Consider the following 21,722-nt stretch of genomic DNA (forward strand, 5'->3'; position numbering starts at 1 on the left):
AAAAAAGTTTCCATGAAAGTGATTTTGTCCTGTAAAATTAATATTTTTATGATAAATTTTGATGGAATCATTTCAAATTGAACTTTTCTGTATATCCACACTACAATAACTTCATCTATATTGTTTAGCTATTTTTGTTGTTTAGTTATTCCCCCCCAAGATATTTTTAGCTCCCTATTATAGTGTCAATGTAACTATATCAACAGTATGGTACATAGTATACTGTATAATATAGCAAAAATGCTTTTCAAATAAAATCAGACTCTTGTAGGATGCACTAAGTTGTTATAGCTATAGAGTATTGTTATCTTTCCCTGATTGGTAATGAAAGTATTGTTTTTAATCATTGTGTGCAATATATATGTACAACATACAGTATCATGCTGTGCATGTGTTAAGATGTTACAACTGCGTGCCCATATAAAGTTTGCTATAAGATTATGAGATTTGATTCTTTATTTTACAAACAATTGAAAGCTATTGCTAGCTAGATTACGCACATAACATTAAAAGTGCAAAAGCTAATGAGTGTCATACAACATGTGGTGTGTATAGCAATATGTGTAGTGTTAATTGTATCTGTCTCAATGAAGAGTGAGTATGAATTAGACACAATTCCGTGGACGGATCTTCATTTCCACAAAGATTGCGATGTTAGGATGATGGTAGTAAGGTGGTTGTGTGTTAGCATTGATATGGTAGCAAATCTTGTACCACCATCCACTCTTCCAGGCAGCTGCACAGGTATCACTGTTCCAATGATCATTGTCATTATCTGGGGTACTGAACTTCATTGTATTATGATGGGCAAACCAATCAGTACCTTCTCCAGTAAACCCTCCAACAGTCAGTGGGTATCCTTCACTGGCACTTCCTACACTGAACTGATTGTAGTGGTAATGTGACCAGGTCTTGTTATTGAATTGATAATCCACTCTCATTTCCCATTGGCCAGTTTGTGTTAAAGTATTCATCAGTTTAAGTCCAGCCCAGAAATCTTTATTGAGGTCTCCAAATCCATCTTCATATTCTCTCCAAAACTCAGTGCACTATTTACCCTGTTCCTCTGTATCACAATCCATCCTCCACCACCATTGACACTCATATCACAGTAGACATTAGTAGTAGTAAATATTCCCAGATTATTACTCATCTTGTACACACCAGATGACACCCTATTAGGTGGAAAAACCCTAAGATCACAGCAAGTCTTGATTGGTACACTAAATGGACCAGCAGACCAATGGTTGAGAGGGTTAGCCCCAACCAGTGGTAGTGACAGTGTCAGTATGACAAGTTGTGTAATGATGTTCATAACTGTTGTTGTAGGTGATAATGTCTGGTAGATCAGTTAGAGTAGAATGAAGACAGTTACTAGAAGCTTGTTATTGAGCTATAGTCCAATAAGTTCTACTATGCAACTTGTCAGGATCCTACTCCTGTTGTTTTCTTCTCTGAAGTTTGATATTTCTTCTTTGTCTTTCCTCTTCTTCATGTCAAGCCAAGTTGCAGTAGCTATTTATAACAAATGTGTAGTGTCAGTACTGCATGTTGTGTGTAATGTTGCCAAATTAAGTAATGTTTTTAGTACAGTTTTCCTTAATTGGTCATAGTACTCTTGTTATAAACAATCACATTATGGTTAGACATCTGGTCAGTTAGTTACTATATTAGGAGGTCATGTTCATGATGCCTATAAATATACTTACAGTCTATTAGCCACAACACGGAACAATTACTAGTTATGAAAGCTTGTGCCATCATTGCCCATCAACACTCAACATATTATGGATTTGTTAGTTTGCACAGCTTGTTTGACTTTATTTATTACTCCATGCATGTGTGTAATAAAAATGATGTTGGTAGGTAAATTGACTGGTTACAACATAACCAACTTACATTCATAATCTAATGTTTAAGGCAAGTAGCTATCTTTCTAAACAGTTGGTTAGTGGATAGGCATGAGGCTATTATGCTCCAAAAATTGAGCATTATGCTTTTCAGCAGTGCTAAAAAAATCACCTATTATGCTTTTGAGAATTGCCCATTATTCCCAAAATTATGCCACCATAATTGGCTAATAATGCCAGTTTATTACTGTATCAGACCATTTTCATTGATGTTTAGGCTTCAAATAGTCTTGAATTCTTTAGCTGGTTACTGTATTAGAGAATTTCATTTCAATATGACTGCTTTATTAGAGTAAATAATATTCAATGACTGTTCTATTAGAGTTTCTGACTGCTCTATTAGAGTATCTCGATCTTTTTTAACGGAATTGTGCAATCTGCAGATTTTCCTACTGTTAAAGCTTTATAATCACCTCAAAATGCTAGCATAATTCCTGATTTCCACACATACCTATTATGCCCGAAATTATGCCAGCATAATCGCCGCATCCCTATTAGTGGATATCAACTATTGAGTGTGTAATAATATTATGTAGCTAGTATGTTTCATGGTTACTATTTCATATCAGTGTGATAGCTACCTATTATGGTCATAATATGAAACAATTATAATTTCAACATTATAATATACACGGTGCTGACAGAAGGCACTGTTCAGTAATAACTATAACTGATTCTACCAATCAGCAGACATTCAATGTTAAAACTTAAATGCCTAAAGGATTTAATGAGATTTGGTCACACTGACTCACACATGCTATATAGTAATTAAAATGTACGTTGTCACAAATACAAAAGCTAATGAGTGTCATACAACATGTGGTGTGTATAGTGATATGTGTAGTGTTGTATCTGTCACAACTGAATGCATAGAGTGAATCTTTCATTTTGCAACTGTTGGAAAAATAATAGATTCTCTAATGTATATTCTCTCTTGCTTTGAGTAATTGACTATGTAAAACAATCATTTGACATTAATTTATTGAATTGCTGTCAGAAAGAGGTACAGTTACCTGTGCTCCACTTGTTATTTTGTGTTGTCAAAAGTGCTAATTTTCATCCAGGCTATAAGGCAGTATAAGCGAATCAATCAGTACCCTGCATGCCTTCAACAGTCAGTGGCTGGCACCAAACTAATTGTATATAGTGGAGGACCAGATCTTGCCATTCTTTCTTTGGTATCTTCCATCAGTCAGTTTGTGGTTAAAAATTAATCACTTCTAGAGCATACCATGTAGAAATCCTTATTAGGTCTCAAATCCTGCAGCTACTTTGTATTGGATATAATTTCCAATGTACTACCCTTCCTGCTTCTCAGTACCACAGTTTATCCTTCATCAGTAGTGTTCATGTATCAATTAGTGAAAGGAGATCCACGAGTACACACACATTTGATAGACACCAGAAGGTGTTTTACGGAGTGTAAAGCCAGTGAGATCACAGCAGCTGTTGATAGCTATTGTGTCAGGACTATCCAACCATATGCATGGAAGGAGAAAAACAATGTATCATTTGTGATAAAGGACATTAAGGATCTTGTGTTTGAGACAGGCACTATAATATACAAGCATTAGATAGTTACTCATGCACTGTGGAGCCATGCACTTATTGAAACAACTTTATGGTTTTAGGTACAATAAGTGATCATGACTTCAACCGGTATAGCCATGTTTTATTATTGTGGCATATTTCACTATTATAACGTATATAGTCAGCTGGAATGTTGCATTTCCAAAAATAATATAACAACAGTTTCACCTTATACTATATTTATTCTTTTACAAAAGCAATCTAACTGTAAACTATGTAGATAAAATTAGCTAGATTGTTAACATTCCAGATAATTATTTCAAGATAACGTACATATTGATAGGACGCACTATACTAGGGACCATCGACCTATAAATTAGCTAGTTATACTATTATTATTATTACTACGGTTACACTGTTTACACATACAGTAGCTGCTCCACAATAGTCAGCAGTTGCAGCATATATCATTTCAGTAGGACTCCTGGATTGTTATAGATATAGATACTTTGCAGTTGTGCACATGCAGTGATGCTCAGTGCAAGGCTTATTATTCCCTTCCACTACACATTCACAGCTACCTCTTGTGATCATGGTAATAGCAATATTGCGGTATAATAATATGACTCAGTGTCAGAAAATAGACTTATCATCACCATGCAGTTCTGAAATCCTTTGTAAATGATCTGTACACACTGAATCATTTAAACTGCATGGTGTTAATTTTTTTTGCTATGATGTGATAACTATAATAATTATTTGAAATAATTATACGCTTGAGTAGGGATCATAGCAATGATTCCAATGAAACAACGGATACCTGCAGTGATTTAGCTATACTTCAGTCAGCTTATCAATAGTATAGCTAATACTAATGTCCAATAGTGTTTCAGCTGAAACATGTACGTATATTATAATTATACACTGTTAGGTCTGATGTTCAAAATTTCGCCAAAAATGCATTATACTTTCAAGAATTTTCACATATATACATTAGAGTAAATAAAGTAACTTCTGTTGGAGAGTATATCAATCAAAGGAGCTTTGTACAATACATTTGAGTGCCCTATTGTATAGTTTGCAGCTTCCACTGACTGCTCTATTGGGGAGTATTGGGATTAAGCTCCAGTTGAAATATCCACCAAATATGCTTTTATTATGCTGGCATATTTGATGCAGGCCTACACACACAATTTAACCATGACACATTATTGTGAATCAACACCTCCTATGCAGTATAAATGATAGTTGAGAAAGAAACGGGACACAAAAGGGTGGCCTGGGGACAAAGGGATGCATGCTTTGTAGCATAATTAACACTATCCAGCATTTAAAATTTCAATTTTGACACAATTCTTCCATATATAACATCATGAAATGAAAGGTAAAAAATTAAAATTTTGAAAATGATAGTATACTCCTACACTGATCATGAGTTATGGTCTTTCAAAGTTATAAGTGTGGAAGCCTTGTTTTGTTAAATTCGGTCACATACACACACAGCTATGTCTCTCTCACCTATGCAACAACCAGCTTCTGCAAGATAATCTAGCAATATAATGGCTAGGCTGATAAGATGCTGAACCACACACTTAGCATGCAAAGAAAATCTTCCTAATGAGCCATGCAATAATCAATTAACAACAGGGGCATCTAACAATACAACGAAATCTTGAATGTTCAAATAAGTGATTCAAAAAGTATTTTAGGCATAATTTATACATGTTGAATATGAGTGACAGGGTAAAATTGAGAGATGTTGCTGTTTGTTACTCCCATTGAGGATCTGAAAGAAGACTGCTGAAAGTCTGTGTACATATAGCAGGGAGTAGAACTGTACACATCAAACTGGATCCCAAATTATCAGGTTTAGTGACTGGACAACATGCAGTCAACTTGCAGTGATGCCTGAGGAGCCACATAGCCTGAGATTCAGAATATCCTTTGTTGAACAACATAGTTTCTTGAGATGAGACAGTTAATACTTCAATGTTAATACTTTAATGGTCATTATAATATAGTATAGCAAGTGGACATGCATGTTTAGGATGTTACGCTCATGACACAGCAGCAGTTCTGCATGAACATCATAACACAACTTGTTGTACTGACACTAACATACGTAATAATACTGGTCATTGTGTGATAACCATCTCATTACTTTGCAAATGTTAATGGTCACACCCTGTGTGTATTCCAATTTAAATTACTTTCCGATATTTTATTAAAGTAAAGTAGACAATTAAAATAATAAGTGATATAAAAAAATAAACACATTTACTATGAGATGATAAGTACTGTAGTTATCTTGAGAGTATCATGATCAGTGATTTGATTGCCAGTCATAGACAATGTTCATGAAAACTTGAGAATTTGCTACAGTACATAAGCAAAATACAATCAGGAGATAACAACATGATACAAAATGTTAAATATGTAATATACATACAGTAGTGCAACATGTGAAACAAAACAATTTGAAAAGTCACAATACAGGAGATATCTGAATCTCAGTTATTCGATTATCTGAATGTCAAAAGTGACTATTCTACTACAGTATTTTGTTACTATTAGAGTAAATGACTGTTCTATTAGAGTAATTAAACAAAGCTCTGTATATAAATTCACACAAAACAGCCAGGCTGTGAAAAAATGGTGCGGCCTTAAAAAGCCTGGGTGAAAAAAAGTTGTGAAATCAAAGGTGGCAGCCAAGAAATGGCTGCAATGATGTTAATGCTAATAAATTTTAACAATACACACAGCCATTATTAATTTTTTTTTAACATTAACATCATTGCAGCCATTTCTTGGCTGCCACCTTTGATTTCACAACTTTTTTCACCCAGGCTTTTAAGGCTGCACCATTTTTTCACAGCTTAGCTGTTTTTGTGCGGATTTCACTTATTTTGTACTTTATAAGGCCCCAAAACCAGCCTATGGCTGACTTTGAGGTTTGTTTTTACTCACACTTCTTCTTTTCTATGCAGATACAATGATGATTATTGAAGACAGACTTATAAATATATTTCATTGCATGATTTAATTCAATATTTGAAAATATTATTGTAATACTCTAAATAGAGTGCACATTTTTTTTGAGGACTCCTAATAGAACATACATAGAATATTCTAGAACAATCTAGTGCTTCTATTGGTAGATCTGTGAAATTACAAACGTTTGATTATAAGCAGATTTCAACTAGAAATTTCATTTATAAAGCAGAAATTAAGTGAGGTGATCAGCCAAGGTAGCAGTGGTTCAGTGGTTTAGGATACAGGTGTTAGGTATGGAGGTCCCTGGTTTGAACTCTGGTAAGGTTTTTTTTTGTTGACATTTTTTGTACACCTTTTAAACCCTGTGGTGACTGCTCTATTAGAGTATCTCAATCAGCAATTTTACATTTGTTTGGTTCTTGCTTTATAACTTTGTGACTATAACTCTACTGCTATTCAAACTATCAAAAGCACTGCTACAATGATCAGCCTATCTATACACCAATTTTCAAGTTATTCCTATACTCGGTTTACCCTGTAGCTGTGACAGAAGTTTGATCTTTTTTACACGAATAAATGCTCATAACTGCTTGGATATTCCTCAGATACACAGCAAACTCGGTACGTGAATCATCAATGAGCTTCAGCTATTCAAACAATTTCACTTATCTGAACACTTTTTGGCTGACCATAAGAACAAAGGTGTTTGGATAACTGAAATTCCACTGTATTAGTTTTATATATACAAAGTACGTAGGTATACACGTATGTACCATCACTGTATTCAAAACTATTCTATCCATCGCTGTATTCAAAACTATTCTATCCATCGCTGTATTCAAAACTATTCTATCCATTGCTGTATTCAAAACTATTCTGTTATATGTGACCTGCTGAGCAAAAACCTGGCCTGTTTGCATTTTCATTTTAAGATTTTTTAGTTGTCCAGAGGGAAAAACCGATGGGCTCTGTTAAAGTTTCAGCTTTATCTGGTAGGAGTTTTCAGAGTTATAGCGATAGACAATAAGAAGAGCAAAACAATTGATTTGTATAGTGCCTGTATGGAAACAATTACAGGTGCTTGTTTAATCGATCATAAGTCTTAAGTGCAACAGACTATGGAGTTGGGACTTGTGTCAGTCATTCTATTCACCATCAACTGGGACATTCATCTAGGTATAGTTATTAGTCTAAATATATACCCATGCTATCAAACAAGAAGGCTGTTCAAGCTTAGAAATTACAGCAACAATATAGCTATGTTTTATCGCATTGTAAACAAACACACAATACTCATGTTTGCTTTATGGTACAGAAACGAAACAAAAATACGCTTACTCTCCATGAAAAAGCGAATCTATTGGTATATTAGATATTCCAATTCATGTTTTCCTTCACTGATACTGAAGAAACTAAAATGTATGTAAATTTATGTATGTACAGTGGAGAGTTGATTATCTGAGCCACAATTATCTAAACATTTGATTATCCGAACACCGAAGTGACTGCTCAATTAGAGTATTTTGTCAAGAAGTGTATGCTTTATTAGAGTAATTGAACAAAGCTCACAATATAAATCAATGGATGTTTGATTTTACATCATGCAAACATCCTCCCCCATATTAGTTTGGAGACTTGATTCTCCACTGTAGCAAGCATGTTTTTACCCAATATATTTCAATGGCATTTATCTCAAAAACAAAATTATGCAAAAAAAAGTTGATTAGAACATGTGACCCGCTGAGCAAAAACTGGCTGTTTTTGCAAATTTTTATTTTGCCATATAACTGTTTTGAAATACACTGGGTAAAAATATGCATGCTACATGAAAAATTTACATACGCTTTAATTGTGTTGGTACGCACTGAAATTAAGCTCAAATCAATAAAACCTGTGCACCACTGGATTTGCCTGTTCATGGAGAGTAAGAAAATCTATGTTTCGTGTTTGCAAAGCAAAGGATACGTGAGTTATGAGCATTTATTTATGATGTGGTGAAAACAATGTTCACCATCACCTTCTTCTTTGTCAACACGGAGAAGTACAGTGAAAACATCAGTTCACGGTGCACAGATCAAGCCAAGTCCCATCTCTGTAGCTTGTTTCATTTGTGAGTTATGATTGATTATCTAAGTGCCTGTAATTTATTTCCTGTATTGTTGCTGTACAAATTGAGTTTATTACAGTTCCAACTGTCAAGTGCTATAACTCCAAGACCATTTATCATAAAAGGCTAGAACTTTGGCTTTCCATTCTTTTGTTACTATAGATGCAATAAAATGGAATTTGAGGAATGTGTGAAAACGGCTGGTTTTTGCTGAGCTGGTCACACATTATAGGATAAGTGGTAAAAAGTAGGCACATAGCTACTCTTGACAGAGAAAGTGGTTGATGTGAGGGAGATGACCACATCACAGAATCTCTGGCAGCAGTACAGCTGGGCCTTTAAAAGCTGTAACCATTTTAGCTTTCATGATGTCTCAATATACAGTATAACTAAAAATTGAGGCATTTCAACTAAACACTAAACCTATCTAGCCAACAGCATTTAAAACAGGCTATTTGCAATCAATACAAGGCTGTCTTGGAAAAATGTTTAGTGCTACTACATCTTTGTACAGTTAACATTTAAAACCGTACCAAACAGCATTTAGACACTTGAAAGAAACACAACACTTAAATAGAGAGGTAAGTGGTAGCTTCATCTAGGAACACTTTTTAATGAAGATTTTCTATTTGAGTATATCAGTTTCGGCCCCACTCCAAAGATATCATTCTGAGGGAGGTTAGCTCCTCCTCTGCCCACTTCCTTTTATAGCTACTTTCACAGTGCGCACAGTGAGGGACTCAGAGGAGCATCTATGATAAATTTCGATAGCCCCTTAATATTCCAATTGCCTGTTTTGTTGTTAGCCACCTACATAATTTTCATGTGTGCATGTTTGCCCCATAGTTAGTTTCATTATAAGCAGATAACTTACTTCTTTGAAACTTTCTAACATGTCTTCCTGAAATTTCCTTTCTTCGGTATTTACAGATGGTAATAACTCCCTTAGAGGTCTTGCAACTCCTTTATGCTTTGTTTTACTCTTGATGGGCATATAAACAGGATTAACTGGAAACGGCTCCTTCAATTCATCGCATCTTCTTGAATCTGATATTTTAACAGTCAGTGTTGCACCATCTGTTAATTTTACCTATTAAAAGCATATTGAAATTTGCACTCATATTGTATTGTACTTTACCCTCAAATGTGTAGTACCATGCTATGATACTACCTATATACCAAGAATAATTGCATGTAATTGTAGAGCATCCTTGAATAGTACTGTACTGCACTTTTGTAAATACTGATAACCAGTGCTCTCATAATTCAACACTTATCTCTACTCCAATTAATAAATGATTAGGCGCCATACACAGCCACCAAATAATTGAAATTACAGATATTTTTAAACTTAACGTGTGACAAAAGGTGTAATGTGAATAACTGATTGTGCTGCAATGTTTTAGGTGCATTAAACAAATAAGTAGCAGCACGCTGTGTTTCTTACAGGATATGTAGTAATAAAATAATCATAGAACACTCTCAAATAGCACTACAGTACTGTACTATTCAAAGGCCTTATTTTGAGCAAAAAATGGTAGTAGTAATAACATTGTGGCACTGTTCATGTATAAATGCAGTATATAGACTCTATAAGTAAAAAGAATAATGCCAAATTAGACACTTACTGAGTGAGAGCTTCTAGCCTCTCTCATTACTTCATGACAGTCATGAGAGGATAACAGTTCTATCATGCGCTGTAAGTAAGCAGACATTAGTTTATAAGTATGTATGTCTTATACGAATACAATCATAAATCTACAAACAGTTACTATCTGAATGCACTTACAATATGCTTATGTACAGGCTGTATATGTATATACATACGAAATTTTTACTGCTATAAATGTACAGTACTTGTAACATTGTACATATAAATGCATGTCCTGATACTATGTGTTAGATGCATTCATGCACGTACGTATAAGAGGGGAAGAATCAGACTTTTAAACAGAGAGGTTCACCCTGGAGCATGGTAATTGTAGCTTCAACTGGTAGTAATAACTCATAGCAAACAATCACTCTCAGGCAATGTTACACATATATCTCATCATTTACGCCTTTATACTGAAGCCTTTATTAATATAGAAATAACTGTAATTGCTGCCAAACATCAAAATGATAATTTTTAGAGGCACGCATTAGATATGAAGATGTTGGGGTAGCAGTTTCTAGCAGTAAGCAGAGGTAAAATGGGTGGTTTGCCACTATAAGTATCTGCAATAAGTATTTCTTTGACTGATAAACTGATTTTGGCTTACGAAAAACTTGTCAACAGCTCGTTTAGTACAGTTGGACTTCCATTATCCAAATTATCCGAACAATATAAGTGACTGCTCTATTAGAGTATTTCGTCATTAGATGAATGTTCTATTAAGTGTATGTTCTATTAAGTGTATGTTCCATTAGATTAGTTGAATGGAACTCTATACTATATACACACAAATTTTTGAGGTATGTAACTTTCGTGGATGGACAAATTTCAGGATTTTCGCAGTTTTATTTTCGAGGATCACTCATTTTATCTTATTACAAAGCATAGAGCTAACCCTGATAATTGTTATTTTTCGAGGATCAAAATTTCATGGAAAGCCAAGCAACAGCAGAATCCACAAAAATTACGTCCCTCAAAAATTTGTGTGTATACCAGGGGCATATTTAAGGGGGTTTCTTGAGGTTCCGGAAACCCCCTTTAAAAATTTGAACTTGCAGGCTTGCAGCAGGAGCACCAAACCATCATAGTTTAGCTGCACAAATATATAGAAACATGGGAATAGAGCATAACAGTATAACTACAGTGTACTAGGAAACTAGGGATTAAGGGAGAACAACAAGGAAAACATTAATGAAGATCAAGATACTCTAATAGAGCAGTCAGGTGTAGTCTGATAGAGCAGTCAAAACTATCCTAATAGAACAAGATTGCAACTTAAATGTGAAACTTTTAGTACCTAAATCAAAATGTTGTGGGGATTTTGGATCACTACAGTACTCTGACCAGCCCCATAAACCACATGGACTTAAATGGAACCAGGAAACTAAGCATATATTGAAAATAGCATATATACTGTAAATGGTTTGTATTATTCATAGAGCATAAACTATAGTAAATTTCGAAGCACTTCAGTAATGTACAAATTCATCAGTGGCTGGGGGCTGTGCCCCAGACCCCTGCATTAATAACTCACTACCAAATCTAGAAACCTCCTTGGAAAAATCCTAGATACGCCCCTGTATACGGTATATATATAAATGAATGGGCTTCATTTATCCAAATTCACTTATCTAAATACTTTTATGATTGAACTGGCACACAGGTGTTCAGATAATGGAGGTCCTACAGTAATATTTACACTTATCCTAAAGGGGGGTCCCACAGAACCCTTTGAACCCCCTGGATCTATCTCTGTATAATTACAGTCTAAGTAAAATAATCCGAAGGACTGCACAAATGGAGAAGAGAACTTTTCAGATATGTATATTAAAAATAATCATACAATAGTACCTTATTAGGAATACCATGGTACAACGGTAACTGAAACTTATCAGTGTGTACAAACCCATCAGAGAACACTTGTAGTGGTGTCCACATCTGTAGTGACAATATGTAAAGAAATAACCTGTTACTGCTAAACACTATTCATTACAGAGATAATATTGCACTTGTAAAAGTGTTTGATCTGGCATGTGATCAGGCCTGCGAATATGTGGGCACAAACAACACCCCGTCACACAACAGGACATATCTCAGTACAGGAAAAGTATATTTGCATTCTGAAATTTTTTAACAAAGCACTTTAGTAGTTTAACCCATGCAGAAAATTTCAAGGCCATAGCATGTTGGCACAAAAAGTTATGGGTGATGGAAGTTTGAAAAGGTAGGCAAGTTTTATGTGACCACAAGTCCTATTTTTGCATGCCCGGTCACATATTGGAATCAGTAGGTACATGCATGTGCACATATTATACCTTGCTGCCCAGTGTAAACTTCTTTCCTTGTGATGCCATATTGATGGACTGTACTATAAAGATCATTACCATATAAGAGTGGTACACTCTGTGTTCTATGTGCTGTACAATATACACCATAAACAGCTGTAGAATGAATTGTATATCCTACCACAAATCCATCACTCCAAGATGGAGATCTCTGCTGTGAGTTCAAACCAATCTTACTGGTATGGAAGATGAAGTCTTTCAGTTGTTTCTATTAGTAAAATAATAATAAACAAGATAAAATAAACATTTGGTCAACTGCTATGAACATGAATATAATAGGTACCTCAAGGTAGAATGCTGGTGGTGAGCAAAAGAAAATCACATGAGCAAACTTCTTCCATGTCAGGTTATCAGCATGTTCAACAGACACCTAATATTATAACATACTTTGTATTTATGAATCCAGTAGCTAATATTGGCATCACTGCATGACAAAATTAAAATCCTACAGTATACAGTATAACTATTGTGATTCTGCTTGAGGGACTGCTGTACACCTTTGTAGTTCACATTTCATCTAGTTGTAGTGATTCATAGCAACGAGTGAAGCTTTATAGGAATAGTTGATGCTGAGTGCAATACGCTTAAATAAAACACAAACATACAAAATACTGTACAGTGCTTAAACATTGTATATAAGGTAAAAACTTATGGCAATCACTCACCATGAAGCCATGTGTAATATCATAAGGAGCAATGGGTAGACAACCCAAGTCAGTGGGTGTCTGTGCCACTTGACGTGTTAACTTGCCCTGTAGTGATGTAGAGATATGCTGTAAACACCTTACCATTATGTATCAGACAATAGAACATATAAAGTCTCTAAAGAACAAGCTCATCTTGCCAATATCATTATTACATATTTACCTAGAACAAAAGAGAATTGCTTATATATGAAGACAAAAACAATTAGATATTGCTTAGAAGCAGAGGTGGCTAGGAGACTGAAGCCCTCCTTGATCTTCTAGGGGCCCCTCAGAATGATATTTATCCTTTTTGGAGTGGGGCTGAAACAGTGAAAAAGATTGATATACTCTAATAGAACAGTCAAAAAGCTTCATAAAAAAATGTGTTCCTATAGAAGTAGCCAAAAACAAAAAAATTGCTTACAGCAGGAATCAAACCATTGGCCTCTTCCTTTGAGAATTGGTTTTCCAGGTGTCCATGGCCAAAGGCTGCTTATGTATGCTGTATGTTCACTAACCCATGCCAAAAGAAGTTTTATTGACCGCAAATAGCTTGTTTTAAATACTCTGACGAAAATAGTTGATGTTGTAACTGAAATGCTTCAAATGATACCTATGTGTTAATCCTGGAGAACTTTGAGACAACATGAAAGCTAAAATGGCTACATCTTCTAGACCCCTGCTGCCAGAGACCCTTTTCATCAACTACTTTCTCTGCCACTGTTTAGAACAGAAGGCTATACTTCGCAAACATTGTGAGTTACACAGGTAAAAATGTCCAAGTAGTTTGGAAATGTAGCTGTATGCACGTGCATTCAACGATCTCATCAATATTATAACAGCTGTAGTATGTAGGTGTGTATCACCATTTCACCTTTAACACAGCACAGAAATTCTTATCATTGCCATACAGTTGTACATCAGCTGCTCCAAACAGTTCAACAGCAGCCTCCCTGATAGTAATGACCTTTCTGTGACGAGCTACATAATCAAACAGTAATCTCTCAGAAATGGTGGGGGTGCAACTTTCAGAAGTGTATACACCTAAAAAGAGCAATGAAAGATTAGTGACTGTATTAGGAAGTAATAATCAAAGCACATACCTTTTATTAAAACCAATGCAATGTATTTATGTATTTTTAAGGTGGAGTGGTAAATATTTTATAAGTGATGATATAAAACACACTAAATCTATTATTACTATTGTTTTTACACTGTTACACTGAGTAATGATTGCAGAGTATACAATAATCCAGATTTTTCTTGTTTGCATAATTATGAATGGTGAATCTGTGCATACCGTATCAAAAGAAAGAAAAAAGAAAGCACCAGGTATATTATAACATTTAATTTTACATCTAAATGCGTGCTCTAACCATTGATTTTTGAAAACTGAAAGGAATTATGCTTCATTTTCAGCTATGGTCAGCCTGTTATACAGTGTTACAAACAAAGAACAGTACAAGAAGCACCTCAGCAAGCAATCCAGTCACTATATGTATAATACAGACAAGTTTTGTTTTAATGTAGGGAAGCCATTAATTTCTACATGTTGTGGAAAGCTAAATGGTACTTGTTGAGCTGAAGTGATGTCAAAAAAATGAAAAACCCAAACATGTAGCCTTTAAGTTAGCTGATATGAGTTACACTTGTCCGGTGGCATCAGTTCAATAGAAAATTACACTAAATTGAAGGAATTTAAGTTGGATTAAGGATCAAATAAAAAAGCAGTGAAACAAGGGAATACATGTAGCTATAGCTAAAAAGTGATGGGAGAAGAGACACCTACAGATATACTAGTGGACATTGAACCCCTATTAACTTCAGTCTATAACCATGGCTAAATTAGGAATTAAATGTCCAGTAGTATATCTGCAGGTATAGGCAACCTTCCTTGTTTCACCACTTTTTAGCTAGCTATTCTCTTGTTTCACTACCTTTTTCTTTGATCCCTAATCCAACTTAAATTTCTACTACTTATTTGTTTACTTTTTATAACATACTTATGACAAATGAACCAATTAAATGGCACCAGGAATGTCATAAAAGTAATTTTGCGCCAGAATGTGTGCTCCAATACTCAATTGTATAATGGAAAGGTAGGTGGCCATTACGCTTTGCTTTCAGCTATGCTCTGCCCATTACATAGCGTTACAAACGAAGAACAGTACGAGAAGAGTGTCTGCAATCAATCCAGTCACTACAGAATATACAGGTGATAAGCCAACACAACCACAGGGAGGTTGCATCATGCCGTTGTGTGAATTGACACCCTGTGTTGCCAGCAAAAAAGAACTAAAACACAAAGACAAAGGAGGACAAAGGCAAGTCCATGATGTGTATATTGTTTGTAATCCAGTTTGTGCAAAGACACATCTTGGGATGAAGCAACGTTGAACAGAAGCCTGTAGCCTCATCCATTGTTGAGTTATGCTTGGCTGGAGGCATTAGTTAGTTAGTCAGTCAGCATAAAATTCTGTTAAATAGAAAATTTAAATTCCATAAAAAAGTTTGGGATTGGTCTGAAGACTTGACTATGCCTAACCAATGCTACCATACTGTATGATTAAATAGCAACCTGTCAGAAGCATTTTGAGTCACACTGAAGACACTTTTAGGTTTATTTATTTCTAAACAATACTCTACCAATTAAGGTATTGTTAGAATGGTTTCTGGTCAATAGTTCTTTGTGCGAAAGCACAAACTCCACGATCCCTGATATACAGTACTACAGTGGATCCTCACTAATCTGAACAGCTCTGTTCTCAAGTTGACAAAAGTCTGTTCAGATTAGTGAACCTATTGAATATAATACAGAACCCAGTTCAAATATTCTAATAGAACATACACTTGTTCCCAAAATACTCTAATAGAACAGTCATTTCTACTGTTCGGATTAGTGAGTGTTTGGATTACTGCAGTTCTGATTAGTGAGGATCTACTGTACTGTAATGTATGATAATGTTATATAAATACACTACACAATAGTTGACACACACACACATGTGCATAAAGTAACAAACCTGTATTATAATTCGGAACAACAAAATCAGCAGATGCATTTTTAGCTGAGTGTATTTTTTCTGCAGGCACACGTTCCAATCTTACTAGCAGACTAGCACACGGTATAGATCTGTACCAACAAGATTACCAACATATATTATATACACATACTGTACAGCCAAACAAACACTAAGCTGGTAGCAACACATGTTGTATTAACATCAACACACATTATCACACACGTATATGTTTTGTAACAAGGGAATATCATATTCAACAAGTTACTAGATACTTTATACCGTATATGCATTGTAAGTGAGCACATGTAAACCATCACTGAGTTATATGTTGCATACCGGTGGTTATCAAACATGTGAACGTTGTAGTCCAGTTCAGGATTAGGGGAACCATGGTAAATACGGAGTTGAAAGCATCCCTCATTGAGACTGAGCTATTTGTGAGGACAATATTAATATTGTAAACATCAACTTTAAACGTGTATAAAACCAAATAAACCGCTTGGCATGTTGAACTATTAATTAAAATATTGCTTACAGTGGATGCCACGTCATCTTTTATTGGTTGAGTGATAGATCCTGACTCTACAAAGATATTTAGCACAGTGTACCCAACTATCATCAGCTTCTCTGGGTCATCTTTATCCAATGTGTAGATCTGTTGGGTATTAAGACAAATTTATGCAGGCATGATGTTTGATGTAGAAAGCTAACCTTTAGAATAGCTGTGGCAGTTGGTGGGAAGTTGTCTTCATAGAAGAGCTGTCTTAGAGAGTAGTTGGGGCAGTACTTGTTGGAATCAGGGTGCATCACTGATGTTATGTCCTGACCAACCTTGATGCCGGCATAGTTTAATAGTCTCCCCACAACCTGGAATAATACAAGAATGAATGAATAAGCTGTACTCTGCACTAATGCAAATCTGGAAGGCTGGAGATCAAACTATGTATGTATTTTGTATTGGTGTCATCTCAACTTTCTCTTTTCAGCTGAGTCTATCTATTTAGCCATTTACTTTTAAAAAGGAACTTAAGAATACAATAACAAAAATGGCTATGGGATCAAAGAAGGAACAAATCCTGGATCAGAATTACTGCATACACAAAGGTGACATTCTCTCTCTCTCTCTCACACACACACACACACACACACACACACACACACACACACACACACACACACACACACACACACACACACACACACACACACACACACACACACACACACACACACACACACACACACACACACACTGTACAATGGGTTTTTACTGCATCTATAATTTATCACAAATCTTTATAGTGTGACACAAATGTCAAGCTCTCCACAAAAAACAAACAAAAAAAACAACAAAACAGTTGAAGTTTTATTTCACTTACTACAGTAGATACGCATTGAATTGGAAGAGGAGAGGGAAACATTGTTAAGCACTTGTATACTCAGCTACTATGTTTATAAAGTAACCTATCATTGGCGAGTAACTTACTTGCATTATAGAAAAGTGTAAATGTGTGGCTTAACAGTTAGTAGGGCACTTACTACACACTTTCTCAAGGACATGCAGTTTGATTTCATTTCATGGTGGCACAAAAATACATACTGTAGAGTTACAGGACAAGAAACACAAAATTTAATTACCACAGCTAGCTACTGTTTGCTAAAATAAAGTCATCACAGTAAAAGCCTGCTATATGGTACACTGTATGTATCTAACCAATACTTTTCAATCCTGATCCTAACACTATGCATCTATCCTATTACATGTACATCTGACTCTATTATAAACAGGAGTCTTAACTTAATAACCTTACTTTTAACTAAAATATTCAAAACAACAAGTGATTGTTATACAGACATTATTACCCTAGACACAGTAACACTGTCAGGAAGATATCTTGCTCCATCCACGTATAAAAAGAAGCCATCTCCAGGTAAGAATTGCTGGCTAGGAGCTGCTGTTCTTCTCACATCCACCCAGGCTGACTGCAAGTTGACATAAAAGTACACAACTCTAAGTGAGTAATGCTACAGTAAATCTACAGTACTGACAGTACCATGTACACCCTTATGTGTATATTATTGTTCCTTATTTAAGTCATAACACCACACTACATACAGTACACAATGTATGTATTATTACAACAGAAACACCAGAGATAGTAACAAATTTATTCCAAGATACAAACATATGAACAAACATACTTCATACTGTATTTTTAATGCTATCAAAATATTGAAAAGCAATGGCCTAAACAATAGCTATTGTGTAGTTGTTTACTAAAATTCTGTATTACTTGGTTAAACAGCACGACTACTATTAGCTGTCAGTGTGGCTCAAGGGCAGCTGCTATTCAGGGGCATTGTTTATAGCTTAAGCAACTGTTAAGTGCAGCAATTATTAAGAATGTTAAGAAGGTTAACTATCATGCAGTATTATTCCAGTAATGATATGAGCAGTAGTTGTTCTACATCAAGTGTCTGGAGGCCACGCCTTTCATCTGCTGTTCATTTTCGGTACACAACATAGTGAAACATGGAGCTACTAAATATGAAAAAGTACATATTCTTGTAAAAGCGGACTTCTATACAAATTACTACTTGTTCGGTATTTATGCTTTACATGATCACTATTCTAGTGTAGGAATTACTTGAGGTGTGGTATTTAATCAAGTAGCTAGATACTGTAGCTCAATACAAATAACTTTTAAAATACATAAACACAGTCCCAAAAAAGTAATTTACTTACAGAATACTTCACTTCAGGTTCATAATGTTCTAACACCAAGTTAGCAAACGGTTTGGGCGGATCCTTGATATAGATAGCTATTCCAATTAATGCTGTCCCATACTGCTGGCTCCTACCTGGGGCACATCTTTCAGGCTAGTGGAACAAATAATTTATAACATATAACTACTGTAAAATTAAAAAGTATTGAACACAAATGTGTAAAAGTTTCAGCAGTTTAAGGTTCTGAGAACTAATTCATACATACACCAGGCATCATACCTATGTACGTACCTATGATACCTCATGTAAGTTAAGCTGTAAAAATCAAGACACACAATGTGTGCCGTGTGACTTTGGAGAGCTGCATGGTGAGATAGACAAGTGTGTATTATACAGGAATCAGGCTTTCATACATTCTCAACTTGGTAGTGCCTAAACAGAAACCAACTGTTTTGCTTTTGGAGGGTACCAATTTTCAAATGGATCAGAAAAAGAACAAGAGAGTAATTGTGAGATATTTGAAAAATCACAAATACAATTGTTTGCCACATCTACAAGGTAAGCCACTTTAAGGAACTTCTTGCAAATCAGTCTGTACGTGGAGTGACCATCGTAGTACTAGAGCTAATATACCTAATAGAAGGTTCAGTTACGAGCCTATAAGAGAGTTACTTAGCTGTGTAAGAGTGTTCACTGTTGTATCCAAAAGCCATGTTGTTAAGAGTATATACGGATATTTATTTTTCTGGTTCAAAATTATCTGAAAAGAAATACCTTGTGGTAAGTTACTATGAAATGATGACTGATACCAGGGACGGATCCAGAAGCTGGCAAGGGGAGGGGCACAAACAGGCTAAGTTGTAGGTGGTTGGAGAGAGCCAGTTAATTGTTAGTTGCTGCATTTTTGAAGATTGTTGATTTTTGCCATTTTGGCCTTTGCAGATGGTTAAAAACTGTTTTAAGGGCTCTGAATGTGTTAAACAACAGCAACACGATAATTATTTTAGAGGCGCTTAGTAAACGAAGGTGCTGGGTGACTTATTTCACAGCTGGCTTGACTTTGGTTTTAGGCGTATTTGTAATAAAATGTGCATATTTTCATAAGTGATCTTGGCCTGACATAAAGTTGTGTATTTTAATCAGAAGTATGGCTGGCTCATCCACAAGGTAAGGGGGGGGGGCATTTGCCCCAAATGCCCCATCCTGGATCCGCCATTGGATACATACAACATCTACTCACATCAGGCTCAGCATCAGCTAGTTTACACACTGGAGGTTTGAACAATGGTAACTCATAACAGCCACTGTTGACCTGAGACTGTTGTTCATCTGTTGATTCTCCTAATGTAAACAAACATCTGTATATACTCAACGAGTGCTATTTCTATTGCAATGATCAAACCACAAACATTACAGGTGTATATGTCCCTTGACTCTTAATACTAATTATGATCATGTTTGCATTCTGGGGCTGTCATGATAACGTTAGTGACATTATTATGACTGGTGAATCCATGTATACTGCATCAAAAGAAAGAATGGTGCCAGAGTTAATGTTCTGTCTGAACACACACCCCAACAATCAATTACTGACTCAAAAGTGAAGTGGCCATTATGCTTTGCTTTCGGCCATGTTCAGCCTGTTACACAGCACAAAAACAAAGAACAGTAGGAGAAGTACCTCTTCAAAATAATGATGATTTGTGCACTCCAACTATAAATTACTGAACTTTCAGCTATGTTCAGTCCATTACACAATGTTACAAGTAAAGAACAGTAGGAGAAGTGCATCAATTCAGTTGCCACGGAAAATACGGATGATTCCCATTTACAAATGTAGGGAAGCTATTGTGTTACCACAAATCAATATCTGGGCTGTCAGCCAAAGAAATAGGACACAAAGGAAGACAAAGGTAAGCCTATGATGCGTGAATTGTACGTACTGTGGTATGCCAAAAGGCACCTGTCAGGCTGAAGTGACGTCAAACGGTGAAAAAAAAAATCAGGTCCGAAGCCATAGCTGTTATCGAGTTATGCTTGTCTGAAGGACAGTCATTCAGCAGAAAATTCCACTGAATAAATTAAAAAAAAAAATCTGTAGCAACTTATCTTAAGCATTTTTGGCTATTCTGAAGATGCTTTTAGGCTTGATTGTATCTACCAATACTGCCAAGGTGCCATGAAGCTATTGTGAAGCTGATTTCCGGTCAATATATATTTTTTTGTGAAAAGGTGCTAACTTCCATGATCCCTAATATACAGTACTACTGCACTGTATGAGATGTACATGTACATATAATCTACATGCAATTCACACACACAGACACATGTACCAGTATTATTATTGTTGCTAGTGGTGAGGCCTACACAAGTCCAACAGATGAGGTTCTCAGTGACGTCATTGTTATCATCAGATGATTGTGCTGTCACAGCAGAGTGGTATACTCTGATCATCAGTATCAGCTTCTTCATCACTGGTACACCAGTGAACTCATGCTGTACAGGATTGTACGTAATGCCATAGATATTATCAATGATATTGCTGAGCCCTACTATCTTCTTATTTATAGCTATGCATGACTGTAACATACATACAGATCAGTTGTGTATACAGTAGATGCTATTCTGTAATAGGTAGAATAGTTTTGAATACATATGTGACATTCATACATGCATTGATGTAAATGCTGCATATGATCCAGGTTTGTGATCACTGAGTACAGCAGATGACATCAAATCAGCATA

The 21,722-nt window shown here is 35.6% G+C and overlaps 2 protein-coding genes across 2 annotated transcripts in view; both read right to left on the reverse strand.

Annotated features, from left to right (window-relative positions):
* Nucleotides 1-605: 605 nt before the first annotated feature.
* On the reverse strand, nt 606-974 carry LOC136253528 (fibrinogen-like protein A). Its single transcript, XM_066046199.1, has one exon. It carries the CDS (start codon nt 972-974, stop codon nt 606-608), a length of 369 nt encoding a protein of 122 aa, XP_065902271.1.
* A 4,666-nt stretch (nt 975-5,640) lies between these two features.
* The window catches only part of LOC136252930 (uncharacterized), a 35,486-nt gene continuing 19,404 nt past the window's right edge, over nt 5,641-21,722 (reverse strand). Inside the window, exons 13-29 of the mRNA XM_066045514.1 lie at nt 21,311-21,473; nt 20,218-20,318; nt 18,996-19,130; nt 18,113-18,232; nt 16,961-17,116; nt 16,785-16,904; nt 16,586-16,680; nt 16,250-16,359; nt 14,101-14,270; nt 13,206-13,292; nt 12,824-12,910; nt 12,662-12,748; nt 12,511-12,612; nt 12,047-12,133; nt 10,170-10,238; nt 9,416-9,631; nt 5,641-5,816 (exon numbers count right to left, since the gene is read on the reverse strand). Of these exons, the coding sequence (XP_065901586.1) occupies nt 5,796-5,816; nt 9,416-9,631; nt 10,170-10,238; nt 12,047-12,133; nt 12,511-12,612; nt 12,662-12,748; nt 12,824-12,910; nt 13,206-13,292; nt 14,101-14,270; nt 16,250-16,359; nt 16,586-16,680; nt 16,785-16,904; nt 16,961-17,116; nt 18,113-18,232; nt 18,996-19,130; nt 20,218-20,318; nt 21,311-21,473 (1,926 nt within the window). The 3' untranslated portion in view covers nt 5,641-5,795. The remainder of the gene's footprint in view (nt 5,817-9,415; nt 9,632-10,169; nt 10,239-12,046; nt 12,134-12,510; nt 12,613-12,661; nt 12,749-12,823; nt 12,911-13,205; nt 13,293-14,100; nt 14,271-16,249; nt 16,360-16,585; nt 16,681-16,784; nt 16,905-16,960; nt 17,117-18,112; nt 18,233-18,995; nt 19,131-20,217; nt 20,319-21,310; nt 21,474-21,722) is intronic.

This window comes from Dysidea avara, chromosome 4, assembly GCF_963678975.1.
Source record: "Dysidea avara chromosome 4, odDysAvar1.4, whole genome shotgun sequence".
NCBI lineage: Eukaryota > Metazoa > Porifera > Demospongiae > Dictyoceratida > Dysideidae > Dysidea > Dysidea avara.